The sequence below is a fragment of the Tenrec ecaudatus genome, chromosome 16, assembly GCF_050624435.1.
Source record: "Tenrec ecaudatus isolate mTenEca1 chromosome 16, mTenEca1.hap1, whole genome shotgun sequence".
In the NCBI taxonomy this organism is placed as follows: Eukaryota; Metazoa; Chordata; class Mammalia; order Afrosoricida; family Tenrecidae; genus Tenrec; species Tenrec ecaudatus.
This window is the reverse complement of record NC_134545.1, coordinates 6,880,093-6,894,115: the sequence shown is the minus strand read 5'-3', so window position 1 is coordinate 6,894,115 and position 14,023 is coordinate 6,880,093. Positions and strand designations below refer to the sequence as shown.

General features: G+C 55.9%; 1 protein-coding gene across 2 annotated transcripts in view; it reads right to left on the bottom strand.

The window, feature by feature from the left end:
• CAMKK2 (calcium/calmodulin dependent protein kinase kinase 2) overlaps positions 1 to 14,023 on the bottom strand; it is a 40,135-nt gene that overhangs the window by 6,144 nt on the left and 19,968 nt on the right. Inside the window, exons 8-16 of one of the 2 annotated variants that reach the window (XM_075533793.1) lie at positions 10,445 to 10,466; positions 10,232 to 10,320; positions 8,021 to 8,220; positions 7,480 to 7,533; positions 5,786 to 5,859; positions 5,602 to 5,689; positions 4,661 to 4,789; positions 909 to 1,009; positions 481 to 523 (exon numbers count right to left, since the gene is read on the bottom strand). In XM_075533793.1, coding sequence (XP_075389908.1) covers positions 481 to 523; positions 909 to 1,009; positions 4,661 to 4,789; positions 5,602 to 5,689; positions 5,786 to 5,859; positions 7,480 to 7,533; positions 8,021 to 8,220; positions 10,232 to 10,320; positions 10,445 to 10,466 — 800 coding nt within the window. The remainder of the gene's footprint in view (positions 1 to 480; positions 524 to 908; positions 1,010 to 4,660; positions 4,790 to 5,601; positions 5,690 to 5,785; positions 5,860 to 7,479; positions 7,534 to 8,020; positions 8,221 to 10,231; positions 10,321 to 10,444; positions 10,467 to 14,023) is intronic. The other variant, XM_075533794.1, reaches the window with a different exon arrangement.

Genomic DNA, 14,023 nt, shown 5'->3' with positions numbered 1-14,023 from the left:
ACCTACAGGAAAGGAGGCAGTGGTGGAATCTCCTCACACTTGCCTGTCTGACCAGGATGCCACCATCAATACGTCCTGCGCATGCGTGGGTACAGACACCCGTGCAGGGGGCCCTCCAAGCTGCATCAGGCCTAGCCCCCACGTCAAGATGTCATCGGTGCGATTGCACAGGGGAGACAGGCTTCATTCGTCAGGGCGTTCATTCAGCCCCACCTGGACCTTGCTCCATGCACACCGGCAGCACGGCACACAAAGTAGGTACCAACCTAGCCTCCTCGGTGGCCTGCACCGCCAGCAGGGTGACCAGCAAGGCCCCGCATTCCTGGGGAGCGCCATGCACCGAAGCCGGGTCCACATGCACAGCCGTCACCAAGCCGAGGCCTCTGGGTGGCCCTGGCTCTCCTCCAGAGTGGGTGGGCAAGCCCAGTGCCCGGTAGCTGTCCCCGCCCCACAGGCCCCGGCACAGGCAGCAGGCGTTACCTTGGGCTCGGGCGGGGGCTCACACTCCCTGGTGGGTTTTTTGCTGGAACCGCCAGAGGGAGGGAAAAGGGATGTGAGGGGGGATGCTGGGCCCCACAGGATGCCCACCCCCAACCTGGCAGTGCCCTGAGCCCCAGACCTCCGATTGTCCATGAGCAGGTGGGCAGATGCCTCGCTGTCATGACATAAATCCCTGACGCCCAGATGCCCGCCCCGGGGGAGTAAGTCCGTCCCACTACCCCCACCCAGGGCCTGAACCCCACCAGCAGGCACCCGTGCTTCCTGTCAAGTGTCCCAGTTAAAAGGCAAAGGCACTGTGGCGAGGCCCGGCTGCCCGCGGGGCGGGTGGAGCCGGAGTGGGCGGACCCCCGGCCGGGAGGGGCGGCGCGGGCTCTAGCCCCGCCCACGAGGAGGACCCGGATACTCACAGCAGCAGGCTCCCGGGCGCCAACAGGGGGCGCTCCTCCCGCCGGCTGCCCTCAAACGGGTTCCCGAAGGAGCGTTTGCGAATCATGGTCTTCACCAGGATCTGGAGGAGAGCAGGGGGCAGGGACGCCGATCACCGGCGGGCCACCCTACCCCGCCCCTGCGTCCCCCAACGGCTAGCAGCTGGGGGCTGCGGGCAAGCCTTTGAGGGAGCCTGGCCTGCTCCAAAATCGTCCTGGCAAGTGGGGGCCAGCCTACTGCGCAGGATTCTGGGGTGGGGACTGAATTCTTTTTTAAAAGACACACATCCCCCAGTGAAAGGCAGGATGGGGGGGTCACGGTAGGCGGGGGTGAGGTAGCCTCAAGGAACCAAAGGGATATTGTGTTTCACCGGTGCTATACTGCGCCCTGGCTGACCCATCCCTTCCTTGTGATCCTTCTATGAAGGGATGTCCTACTGTCTACAGGTGGGTTGGGGGGGGGGGTCTCTGCTCTGACCCCTCTCGTTCTCAGCAATGTTTGTTTTGGGTCTTCTGATGCCTGCTACTTGATCCCATATTGCCGCTTGATTAACTTCAAGCCTTTAAAAGACCCCAGACACGATATCTTTTTGTTCTAAGAGCATTAAGAGCCTCCAATAAAATGAGCTACAAAAGATATACCGTACTTCCCATTTTTTTTAAAGTCACCCTTTCAGAGTGTACCGCCCAGTGGCATTTACTATGTTCGTAAGGTTGTGCCACGTCACCTCTACCTAATTTCTGAACATCTTCACCTGAGAGGACAAACTCTGGACCTCTCAGCACTCACCAGCAAATTCCTCCCTCTCCGGTCCCCGGGCATCACCAATCTGCATCTGGTAGCTATGGATTTACCTATTCTAGAATTCTACGTTGGTGGAATGAATGAGGCCCTACTTGGCGCAAGATTTCAGGCTTCCTCCGCATGGCAGCTCCTGCATTTGTGTGCCCGTGGGCACTGGGGTTGTCTCCTACCTCCAGGCTATTGTGACTAATCATACTATGCACTGGATGGACTTCCGTTTTCCTTTCTCTAGGGTATATGTCTAGAAGTGGGATGAGCGGGGTCATACACCAAGTCTATGTTTAACTCCATGTACTGTCAAGACTGCTTTCCATGGTACCTCCAGCCCATCTGACACTCCCAGAGGAGTGCAGAGGGGCCGATTTCTTGAGGGAGCCCTTTCAGTTGAAGATAGCAAACATCTTTCCAAGTGTAAGGCGACAGCCCCAGGCCATAGGGATGGCACTGCACCAGCTGCTGGGTGCTTCCACCTGATGGGAGGCTCGGTGGGCCCCCTCTACTGCACAGGGTGGAGCTCTTTAGGGCCCCCACACACACACTCACACTCTTGTCCACTCCAAGCACAGGCTGGACTGGAGAGTGCCTGGGAACAACCCTGCCTGAGGGAGGAGGGAGATCCTTCTTGAAGAAGGTAATAGCCTTCTACCGCTTTCAAAGCTTCTCTGCCACCACACGCCATCGTCCAATTTAGAGCCCCCTTGTGATTAGTCCTGCTCTCCCCAGAAAGCCTCGTGATGTGAGTGAGATGCCTGTTCACACCTTCATGGTGTATGTGTGGCGTTCTCAGTCTCAACCAAACCGAACTTGGGGGGAGGGGCTCCATCCGCTTTCCCCCTATCACCCGGGTTAAGCTGAACATGAGTCTATGGGCGAGTGAGTGGCATCTGACTCTCCATGATCACCTCTAGGGTCATGTCAAGTCCACTGCCCACTGCACCTCCAGCTCGGGCCTCAGACAACAACTGGTGTCTGACAAGTGTTTCCTGTGGTATGATAGATGTATTTACAACAACAACAACAAAGAGCAGCTGCTATTGTACAAACCAAACACCTCATGGGATGGAGTAGGGAGTGTGGGTTCAAGGACATTCTAGATAACTGGCTTAATAACATGTTGAGTCATGTTTCTGTCCAAGCTCCCAGTTCACCAGATGGTGCCTGGGTCTTAAAAGCTTGCACACAGCTATCCAAGACACAACAGTTGGTCTTTATTCGCTCAGAGCAACAGAGTTAGGAGAGCCAGGGATAGGAGGGCATATCAACAAAGGCCCCGTGACCATGAGACCAGAACTGGATGGTGCCCGGTACCCTTACTGAACATTCTATTTAGAGATTCCAGAGGAAAATTCTGATCTCAGGGGAACGTGCAGAAGAGAATTTCCAACTCTCATGTGCTCAAGGCTTTCGGGAGCCCTGGAGGCTGGATGAATCCCTGAGATAATCTTTAAACCTTCAAGCGCACATAGTCCCTAAAGTCTCTTTAAAACCACACACAGTTTAGCTTGATTGGTACGGGGTCAGCCTCGAACACTGCGCTGTTAAGAACCATCTGCATAGGATGAAAGTAACAACAGTGATGAGACGGCCCTTGCAGGCCGCGAGCTTACATGAATGGGGGAGCAACAACCCAGAAAAGAACGGGGAGGATGCCATCAAAGTCACTGAATGATATGCAGCCAGTGTCTATCTGAATGTATACATTCAGCAAAAACTGACCTGTGTTTTGCTGTGTACATTCTCAGCAAAGTAAATTAACATTAAATACACAGGAAGAGTGTTTTTTCCAGGACTAACCGATGACCAGACTGACCTCCGGAATCAACGGAGTTCTCCTGAGCACCCACAGCTAGTTACTTGAGGGAGGAGAGAGTTGAGAGAACGCTGACTCTGGGTGCCGCTCTCCCAGATTTAGAACAGAAGCACCCACAAGAAGTGCTGGGAGTCCAAAAGGGCGGTGGCCTCCACTATGGGTGCAGGGAATGGGGACAGGGGTAAAGAGAGGGTCAAAGAAGAGTGAGTGAGTGAGTGAGTGAGTGGGTGAGCCTTCAGGGGCCAGTCATGCAGGGTACCCAGGCATGGAGAAGGAAGAGGTGGTGACACGGGCCAGGCAGAGACCCCAGTCTGGCAGGAGGTGGTGAGCGTGTTTGGGGAAGCAGGAGGGAGCGTGCGAAGCTAGGAGGGAAGGCGCTGGCCTCTGGGCTCCTACAAGGGGCACGTCCTTGAGCCTGGACATGCGAGGGCCCGGCAAGGGGTCCTGGTTGTGCCCTTGCAAAATCTGCCTGTCTGGTCAAGGCTGGCCTCACATGGTCAGCTGTAGCCCCCCAACTTTCGGGGTTTGGTCTTCAAAGATTTGAGCACAGCCCCTCTGAGTTCTGGGGCTCCCCCCTGGGCAGGGTTTGGCGATCCGATGAGCTTCCAAGGTTAGGCTCAAAGGACTCTGTGTTCTGGTTCCGTCATCCTGGGCCCAAGCCCGATTCCAAGCTACAAGAAGGCAGCAACTTGCTCTCGGGATCCAGGTAGAACTTTCCGACCTATGACGTGAGTCCTTGCTCCCACCCCTGGGAGCAGCCCACCCAGCACAGGTCCTATACCGCCTTCTCTCTGGAGATGTGAGGTATGGCCAGGTGCTGGTTGCCTTTGCCTCTCACCTGCCTGGCCCCCACCAGCTCCCAACCTGCTCTGAAAGCAGAAGGGGCTGCGTATCCAGAAGGGAACTGAGATCCTTAGGCCTGGGAACAGCCCTCTGGGTGGTACTGGGCCCTAGCTGGTCCTCAAAAGGGGCAGGGTCACTTGGACAGCTGTGATCATGGCCAGAGAGGACCTGTGGGTGCAGAGCAGCCCCTTAGGCCCAGCATCTGCGGGGGGGGTGCAAGGGGCTCCGCAGGCCCTGTCCCTCCTCTAGAGCAGCGTGCCGGGCGGGCCACCTTACCACGGTCGCCAGGCTGGGAATGTGTTTGACCGAGTTCTCGACTTCCTCTTCGGTCACCTCGACCAGCGTGCAGTTCTCGTCCTCCGATGGCAGCGGCTCCGCCCCGTGCCTCGTGACCCAGGGGTGCAGCTTCAACGAATGACAGGAGGGTGAGGCGGCAGCCAGCTCGCGGAGGACGAGAGCACGCGGCGCCCGCAGCGGGCTGAGGGCATGCAGCAGAAGCGGGAGGAGACGGAGACAAGGGAAGCCAGAAAGACAGGGTGGGTGGGGCTTTGAGGCTGAAATGTGTGCTGGACCCCAGTCCCCCTCTCTAATTGCCTGCGGTCTCAGCAGACGTGACCAGAAGTAGTCCCTCCTCTGCCCTGCCGCCTGGAGGCTCAGTTCTGGCAGGTGAGACCAGCAGGAGGCACGAAACCAAGGGGGACCCAGGCAGGCTCTGTACCCCTTCCTGTGGAGTCCTGGCCCTGACTGCCTGGTCATCCAGGCTGTCCTAACAAAGGCACCTTCCATGCTCCTTAGCTAAGGGACCAGGTTTCTCCAAAGCAAATCTCTGGAGGGCCTGATAGGAGAATCAGGGGGTGGAGGAAGGGAGCCGTGCAAGGGTCTCTCCTAATGGTGTTCCTGCAACAAGAGGTCACACTGTCCAGCAACATCCACCTTCCCAAAGGGGCTGGCACTTGAGCAGGGAGCCGATCCAAGCGCATCCAGGCTGCCCAGCTGGTCAGCCCCGCACCCGACATCCCACTGGTGGCTCCAATCCTCAAGGCCTACTCCCTGTGGTCACCAGCCCCCAGCAGCCAAGAGGGCAGTGGCGCCAAGGAGGGTGGGCGCTCTGGAGGGAGGAGTGGGCTGAGCCAAGGTGGGTTGAGCCAGACAACCCCAAGCGCAGGGCACAGCCAAGCTGGACGCATGCCCCACCGGACCACACAGCCCTCGGGTACCTTGATCTCCGGCACCAGGATCCTGGACTCAGGGTTCTTGTCCAGCATGCGGGTGATCAGGTCCTTCAAGTCTTCCGCGACGTCAGGCCTGAAGAGACACGGCGGAGTGAGGGCGAGAGGTGCACGCCTGGGGCTGTGTGGGAGGGGCGGGCAGAACTCGGGGAGGGGCCACTGGCATACTCACTGGTCTGGGAACTCCAGGGTCTGGCTCTTAATCTTACTGTGTAAACACATGATCCGTGCATCCATGAACGGGCACTGTGGAGAGGCCAAGGGCAGAGGTCAGTGGCAGTCACAGGCCAAGTTGGTGTCACCCAGTGCAGTAACCCCTGGGGATGGAGACACACACACACACACACACACACACACACACATACACACACACACATACACACACACACACACACACACACTGGAGATGGAGACACACACACACACAAACACACACACACACCCCATGGGTGAGACCTGCTGAAAATGCCCCTCCCCTGGGGGGCAACCCTATCCTAACAGGTGGCTGCTGGGGGTGGGGGAGGGAGTGAGAAAGTACTACACTAGGTGACCCCAACTCTAGGAGGCGACTGTCTTGACAAGCCTCCCCCTGTGGCACCAGCCCACCTGAGAACCAAGGGTCATGAGCATGTCACCTCCCCTGAGGGGGCAGGAGCCATTCCTACCCCCCAGTCCTAGAAGGGCCACCGACCTCCTTCCAGAGGCCTGGAGCGCTGCTGCTTCAACTCCACCGAGGAGCTGTGCTTTCGTTTACCCGCACGGCCTCTTACTCCGCACCCCCTGCCCCCGGTGAGCCAGCTGAGTAAGAACAGCACCTCGACACAAGTCATCCCAGTCGTGGCTGCAGTGGCCTTCCACGGTGGAGCCTGGACAGGCCCTGTGCCCAAGGTGTTCTTGGCTCACAAGTTGAGGGGTGTTCCCTCTGCCTAGAATGTTCTTCATGCTTTCTCCCTGGGTTCAGGTCTCGCCCAGAGCTCACCTGCTCAGCGAGGCCTTCCCTGACACCGTTGAGTCTCCCTGCCCCCAACTCCACCTTATTTGTCACCACAGCAGGTCTCCCTGAGAGCAGATCACCTGGTTTTGTATCTTCCATGTTTATTGTGTCTTTTATAGATGATTTACACAATAATATGTTGCCTGTTATTACATGCTATATATTAATTTGTTGACTGCTTAATTCCTTCGGTCCTAAAAGGTCAGAGGTTTCTGCCTTTTCTTGCTCACGCTGACTCCCTCAGTGCCTAGGAAAACTCCTTTGGGGCTCAGTAAATATCTTTGAGATAAGGATTATATCTGAGTTGTTTCTGTCAGTCCTCACAGAAGCCATCAAAAACATGGATTATTATTCTTATTTTATGGAAAACAAAACACAAGGGGAGGAGTCCTGGCCAGGGAAGACGCTGGATGGGAGCCCATCCCTTTCTCCACCCCCCAGTTGTCAGGAAGATGCTCTTCCTCATGAGGCACCAGGAGCAGATCAAGCATGTGCGCTGGAGGAATGGGGCCCATCCGGGAGAAAGAGCGCTGCTATGGATTAGTGATGTCTGACTCAAGGCTGCAGCACGGTGAAAGGTGCCCTGTTTACTGTCCTTGTCTTAAATTTATCCATTATTTACCAGACCTGGAGCCTCTGCCAACCCTTCTGTTTACACAGAACTTTCTTCTCTGCCCCCCACAAATGAGATCATCACATACAAATATATATATATGTGCTTGGAAAGGAATTCGCTTTCACTTTCAGATCTAGCTGTGCAAACCTTCCAATGAACACGGGCTGCCACCCCACAAAGCTGATGACTACTAGCCAGCTTTAGCCCAGGGGGCTCCCCAAGAGCATTCAGGGGACAGGACACCCTACCCCGTTACCTGGCCAAAGACAAAGCAGTACAGCGTCACACCCATGGCCCAGACATCCAAGGCCTGCAAGACGGAGAGAGCTTGGTGTGAGGGGAGAGGGGGAAGGGGCTGCCGAGGCCACCCACTGCACTGCCTGGCCTGCATCCGATCCCCGAGTCCTTCCTCCCTTCCAGACCTTTGGCCTTCAAGTGGGGACAAGGCTGAGCCTGCCCCTGGGCTCCCTGGTGGGCATATGACCTGGGCCTGGCCAATGAGAGCCAGTCGTTATGCCTGGCTCAAGGATGGGCAAGAATCCAAGCTGGGCCAATCAGAGCCAGCCCCGGGATGTTTGCTGAAACTCTTCAGAGAGAGCTCGTGACTGAGCGGTCTTGCTGATGGCACCGAGACAGGAAAACAGTGGGGAGAAGGAAAGAGACCAGCTCATTTGAGCCCTTGTGTCCAGCTAAGCCTCAAGCCAGCCATCCCCCCTCCTCGGCTAAGACCCTCGCCCAGGAAGCATGCAGCCCTTCAGGAGGTCCAGTCCATGTTCCCAGCCCGTGTGCTCGGATACCTTCCCCGAGAAGATCTTCCGGGTCTCTGAGAGAGACTCGGGCGCCATGAAGGCGGGCGTGCCCACGGTGTTGGAGAGGAGCGCGTCGCTGCCCTTGAACTCGTTGCTGACACCAAAGTCGGCGATCTTGATGTGCCCGTCTTCTCCCACCAGGAGGTTGGAAGGTTTTATGTCCCGGTGGATGATCTTCTGGTAGTGCACTGGGTGGGGGGGGAGCCACATAAGAATCCCCACGTGGCCTCCCTGTCCAGACACAGGCTGGCACCCTCTGGTATGTCTCCCAAGGTTTTAGGCCTAGCCTTCCCTTCCCCCAGCCTGCTGAACACCCACTTGAAAGATGAGAACGTCTTGAAGGAAGATAAAGATTGCAACACCAACTCTCGATACAGTAACAGCCTGCTGCCACCGCTATGTCCCGGGCGGCTGTGCTAAGCTTGGCTCCCACTGAGGAGCCTCAACTGTGCATGTGAGTCAACAGGCTTTCATTTACTGATGACCACAGTCAACCTGTCCACCAGCCCGTCGATGAGCGGACCAGGTCGATTGGACATGTCAATCAGGCAGAACAGGGGACTAGGCTGCTCCCGCCTAGATGCCAGCCGGTGGCAGGGGACAACCCTACTGTGATGGATCGTTTTCTGCCTCAACTTGGCTGGGCCATGATGCCCAGCTGCTTGGTCAAACACTAGTCTCGTTGCTGTTAAGAAGTAATTCCAAACGGGCTGATACCCAGGGCTCACGTAGAAAGACAATGTTTTGAAAATGATGGTGGCAACATATGGGCAAAGGTGCTTGACACAATGGATGGATGGATGGAAAGTGATTAAGAGCTGTAAAAATCTGCAATAAAATGATTTTTAAAAAAAAGTCCCAGGTGATTAAATCAGCTTGCTTTAGGTAAATTAGATCTCCTTCCCTTCATGGGGGGGGGCGGGGGGGTCTCCTCCAATCAGTGGAAAACCTTATGGGCAAAAAGGGAGTCTACCCTAGAGCGTACTCAGCCTGTAGACCACAAGCAGACATCTCTCCTGGACTCTACTCTCCACTCCTTGTGGTTTTTGGGGCCACAAGACAGCAGGGACCTCAAGCTGGCCGCCTCACCTACAGGTTTAGGCCGTGCCCACCCTCTACCGGTGTGTGAGCCAATCCTGAACAGGAAGCTGCATCGGGGTTGCTCTTGTGAGCTGCTGTCACATGGACTTAGACGCCCAAAGGATCTAACGAAGAACAAAAGGACGCGGCGCCCGGCCTGCACCGTCGTCCCCAGGGTTGGCATGTGGGAGTCCACTGTGTGCCTAAAGCTGGGTCGATCCTACTGATTCCGTTTCTCCAGAGAACCCTCGGATGCCTCTGGTCTGGAAGGCCCAACCGCCATTTCTAGAACTGCAAGGATGACGATGATGAAGATGATGATGGACAAGACGGTATGGGTGAGAACCGCAGCAGCTCCTCTGGTCTGGTCTGGACCCAGCCCTCGACCCCATTCCACACTCCCGACAGCCCTATGCTTGGACAGGCGTCGGGGAGACTAGACATGGAGAGAGCACCAGCCAAGGGTGGGTAAGTGTTCGGGGGAAAGGCCATGGGTTGAAGAACATCTCCCCAAAGCCATGTCTCCCTGGCACCTCTGGGTTCGTGGCTTTTACTTGGAAAGTGGCTTTTACTTGCAGATGTGATTGGTGAGCATGAGGTCCTCTTGGACACTCATCCCACGTGGCGGTGCCCTCGTAAGAGGAGATACAGGACCACAGGGAAGACACACAGGAAGAAGGAGACTGCACAAGGCATGCCAGGATGGCCGACGACCACCAGGAGCTGGAAGGAGGTGAGGAAAGGTCCCCTCTGCCTGTCAACATCAGCTTCCAGAAAGAAGGAACGCATTCTGTTATCCTAGAGCTGCTTCCAAATCATAGGAGACACACAGAGGTGCAGGTGGCCGACAGGACCCATCACAGGCCTGGACAGGGAGAGGGACAATGAGTGCCGAGTTCAGACAGTGCTGGGTACGTGTAGAAAGCGCTGGATGCTGCTCAGCACTAAGAGAACCTCTAGGGCGGTCTTTTCTGCCTGGCGCGGCCCCAGGACGCCTGCCTCTGCCTCTCTCACAGTTCTGCTTCCCGCCCACCTCCTGGCACTCCGGGAGGGAGAGAAGGAACTTTCCACTCTCCACCCACCACCCTGGAAAGGGGCCTCCCCGCAGGCCCCGCTTACAGTACTCAATGCCTTTGAGCAGGTCCTGGAAGTAGAATCGAGCCTGGTCTTCCGAGAGCGGCTTGAGGGTGGGCACCTCCATGACAGGCCTGGAAGGTGGACACGTGTGAAAGTTACGCCAGGTGCCCACAGCCCTGCCTGCCCCCCTACCCTGGCCCCCTGCCCCCAACTCATGGAGCCTGGCAGCACCCCCGCTGGGAGCCGGACACTCACCCTTGGTTGACCAGCTCGAACACTGTAAGGGAAGAAGGGGTAAATCGTCACATTGGGAGGAGGCTCCATCTGCCTTTCCTCCTCCTCCCTCCCCTCCTCCCCCTCCAGCAACACCGAGCAGCACAGAAAGCAGTGTGTAGAGCCAGGGAGAGGAAAAGATACTCAAAGCCAAGGCGACAAAGGTAGGGGTCCCCTGACATCCCAGGGACCCAGCCTGGCTTCACCTCCAGCTCCTAACTGGACAGAAACAGGATGGCAGGAAGAGGAGAGGGGCGGGTGAGCAGGAAAGGGCACTGGAAGAAAGAGCGGGAGAGTGGGAGGAGGGCAAGACGACGATTAGAGTCTGGAGGCAGAACCCCCCCCCCCGCCGCCCTAGAAAACCCCCCACTTTGCTCTTGCCTTCAAGCCAGTCCTCGGTCACAGAACACAAGGCGGGGAAGGGAGGTCACACGTGTCGACCAGAGATTCCAGGCACCGTGACTGAGGCTACATAATGGTGCTCAGCCAGACCCAGCTCCTGAGCCACCTGAAGCTACCCAACAGGTCACAGCAGCACAGCCTGCCTAGATGTCTCCCGACTTTGGGCCAAAGAAGCTCATGATAGGGGCCTTCTTGGTCTAAGAAATGGCTAGAAGTAGTCCATCAACCCCCTTCTGCATTCTCAACACTTCGAGACCCTGCCTGGCCATGGCTGAGTGCTGCGGGGGACAGGACTCCCGCTCCTTGGCCTCTGGCCCCAAACCAAGACCTGGAGGTAGAGATGGGGGCGGGGCGGGGCTTCCCCGCCACCTTAAAGATCAACTCATCCCATGCCCCCCTCCACTTCCCTCCCCCACAAACACAAAACCCTTCAGGACTCACAGCACAGAAAGGCTTCATGCCATGACAGCTGCTTACAGGGCACCACCCCCACCTCCTACCAAGTGCCGGAATAAGCTGTGTTCAGGGAACGGGTGTTTTGGGTTTTTTGTGTGGTTTTTTTTTTTAATTGAGGTGAAATTCACCTAACAAATTAGGGGTTTGGCAACAAGCACGTCAGTGGGGTTGGGTACATCCACAGTGTGCAGCAATCACCACCCCACCGAACTCGAGCTGCAACAGCAGTGGAGAGTCTGCCCCATTAGGCAGTTGCCTCCCACTCCTCCTGCCCCCAATCCTGGCAACCACGCATCTCCGCTGTCTCTAGGCATTGCCTGTCCTGGATATTCCATAGAAGCAGAAGCAGACACGGTGGCTTCCGCTCGCTGCCTGCTTTCTTCCACATAGCAGGCTGTAGCATGGATGAGAACTTCACTCTCTTTCAAGCTGATACTCTACTGAGCCCTAGCTGTATAGTTTGTTACTTTTTTGGCTAGCAAAGGTTAGCAGTTCACACCCACCGGCTGCTCCTTGGGAGAATGAGGCTGTCTGGCCCTGTAGAGATTCACAGTCTACATGGTCCTATCGGCCGCTCTGAGTCAGGATCAATGGGACGGCAGTGGGTTTCCTTTGTTCACATGGATGTACCACGTTTTTTGTCACCCATCAGTTCATGGGCATTTGGGGTGCTTCTGCCTATGTTATTATTGTGACTAGTACCACCGGGAACAATTATGTAGAAGCACGTGTTTCATTATCTGTTTTAAACTCTTTTGAGTATATAATGAGCAGAATTGCTGAGTCGTATGGTCGGGACTTTAAACCAGTACTAACTGGATCCCTTATGGCCAAGGGAACAAAATTGTCTAACTAATTTTAGAAATGTGGGTCAAGCAGGGGAAAAGCCAGAATGGGGGAGAGCAAGGGTTGAAGTTGTGGAGTGGGAGGAGCCCAGTTCAGGAGATTGGATTATTACCAGGAGAGCTACACACGTGCAAAGCAACACATGATCGGCCACCATTTTTGTGTCCGACACCATTGTTTACAACTCTCTAGGTTAAGAGGCTTGGTTGCAATCCCATGCACACAGTACCCTTGTTTTCTAAGAGAGAGAATTAAGTTCCTGGTAGGGAATGCACCCAGAAATTTCACCCACGTTTTACAAATCTGGTCTGTTCCAGTACTGTTTCATGGACCATGTCTCAACCCGGAAGGATGAGGTCAAAGCCCCGGTACGCCACGGCTGCTTGAATTCCTTCTGCTGGAATAAACTGGGAACATAAACCTGTACTTAACCAAACCCACTGCCAGGCTGAACATTTTCAACAGGAGCAGCCAGCCTCATCTTTCTCCCTGGGAGTGACTGGTGGGTTTGAACCACTGACCTTGTGGTTCCCAGCTCAGAGTGTAGCCCACTATGCCATCAGGGCTCCTTAAGCTGTACTCTAGGAAGTGGAAAACCATGCAATTGATTTCAAAACCCCATGGAGAATGACTTGGTCTGAAACCATTGAAATGAGCATTAAGGAACCCCATGACCTTCAAGTGGAGCCCAGGTCATAGGGACCCTCTTGGGCAGGACAGAACTCCCCCAGGGGGGTCTCTGAGGCCACGCACCCTTATGGAAACAGATTGCCTCAAGTCTCTCCCAAGGAGCAGCCCACCACTTAACCCACCGCGCCACCAGGGCTCCTGAGTAGCGTGGACACCGAAGAGTTGTGCAAAGCTCTCTCAGGGCCATCTTAGGGTGCCCTCCAGAAAAGGTCAGAGGTTCTGACCAGACAAAGGACTTAACTCCGCAACCCTTCAAAATAATAATAATCAGACAGACGTGCCCATTGCTTCAGGCCGTGGTCGGAAGAAAAAGCTGCGTGCTGGAGGCGGGGGTCCCCGGGCTCTAGCCTTTCTTGCCTCGGTTATTCACGCCTCGACTTGTGAAGGCAGCGTCAGGGACTCCTGTGCCTGCCTCCTGCTTCCCGCCTCCCACTAGTCGTCAGCGAGCCGGGAGGAGGGAAGCAGCCTGTTTGAAGTGGGACCCTTTCCAGTCACTGAAGGGCCAACTGCTCTCCAGGATGGGAGTGGTCAGAGACTCTTAACGGCAAGAATGTAAGCTTTCCCCCCTTTGAGGCTGGTTGGGGGTGGCAGGACCCTTCCGGGTAGCTAGCAACCCGTGCTTCCACATGACCGTGTTTGTCCTTCTCACGCACGAGCGGTGGATGCCGAGTGAAAGCTCACCGTGTCTGGGTCTTCAAAGCCACTGAGATCGCGGAGCCAGAGTGAGCGTGGCTCCTGGCGGCACTATCGCCCCGGGAGGTTAAAGCCATCTGTCCTTTGTAAAGCTACTTCAGGAACGCTCTTTTTAAAAATCATTCTCAAAACTCTCCAAACAGCTCCTGGAGGGGGTTGAACAACGTCCCCCCAAAAGGCATGTGCACCTTGAACCTGTGGATGTGGTCTTTGCAGGGAGAATCGAGTTAAGATGAGGTCATTCCAATGTGTGTGTTTGGGGGTGGGAGGGGGGGCGTGCAGCTACAGCCAATGAGGTGAGGAGAGACGGGTAAGATGGTCAAGTAGAGACAGACAGAGATGAGAGTGATGCTGCCCCAACCAAGGAAACCTGAGAGCCACCAAGAACCCGGAGAAACACGGAAGGAGCCCCTTTAAGAGCCTTCAGAGGAGCAGAGCCTGGCTCACACCCTCAACTTGGACTTCTGGCTTCAA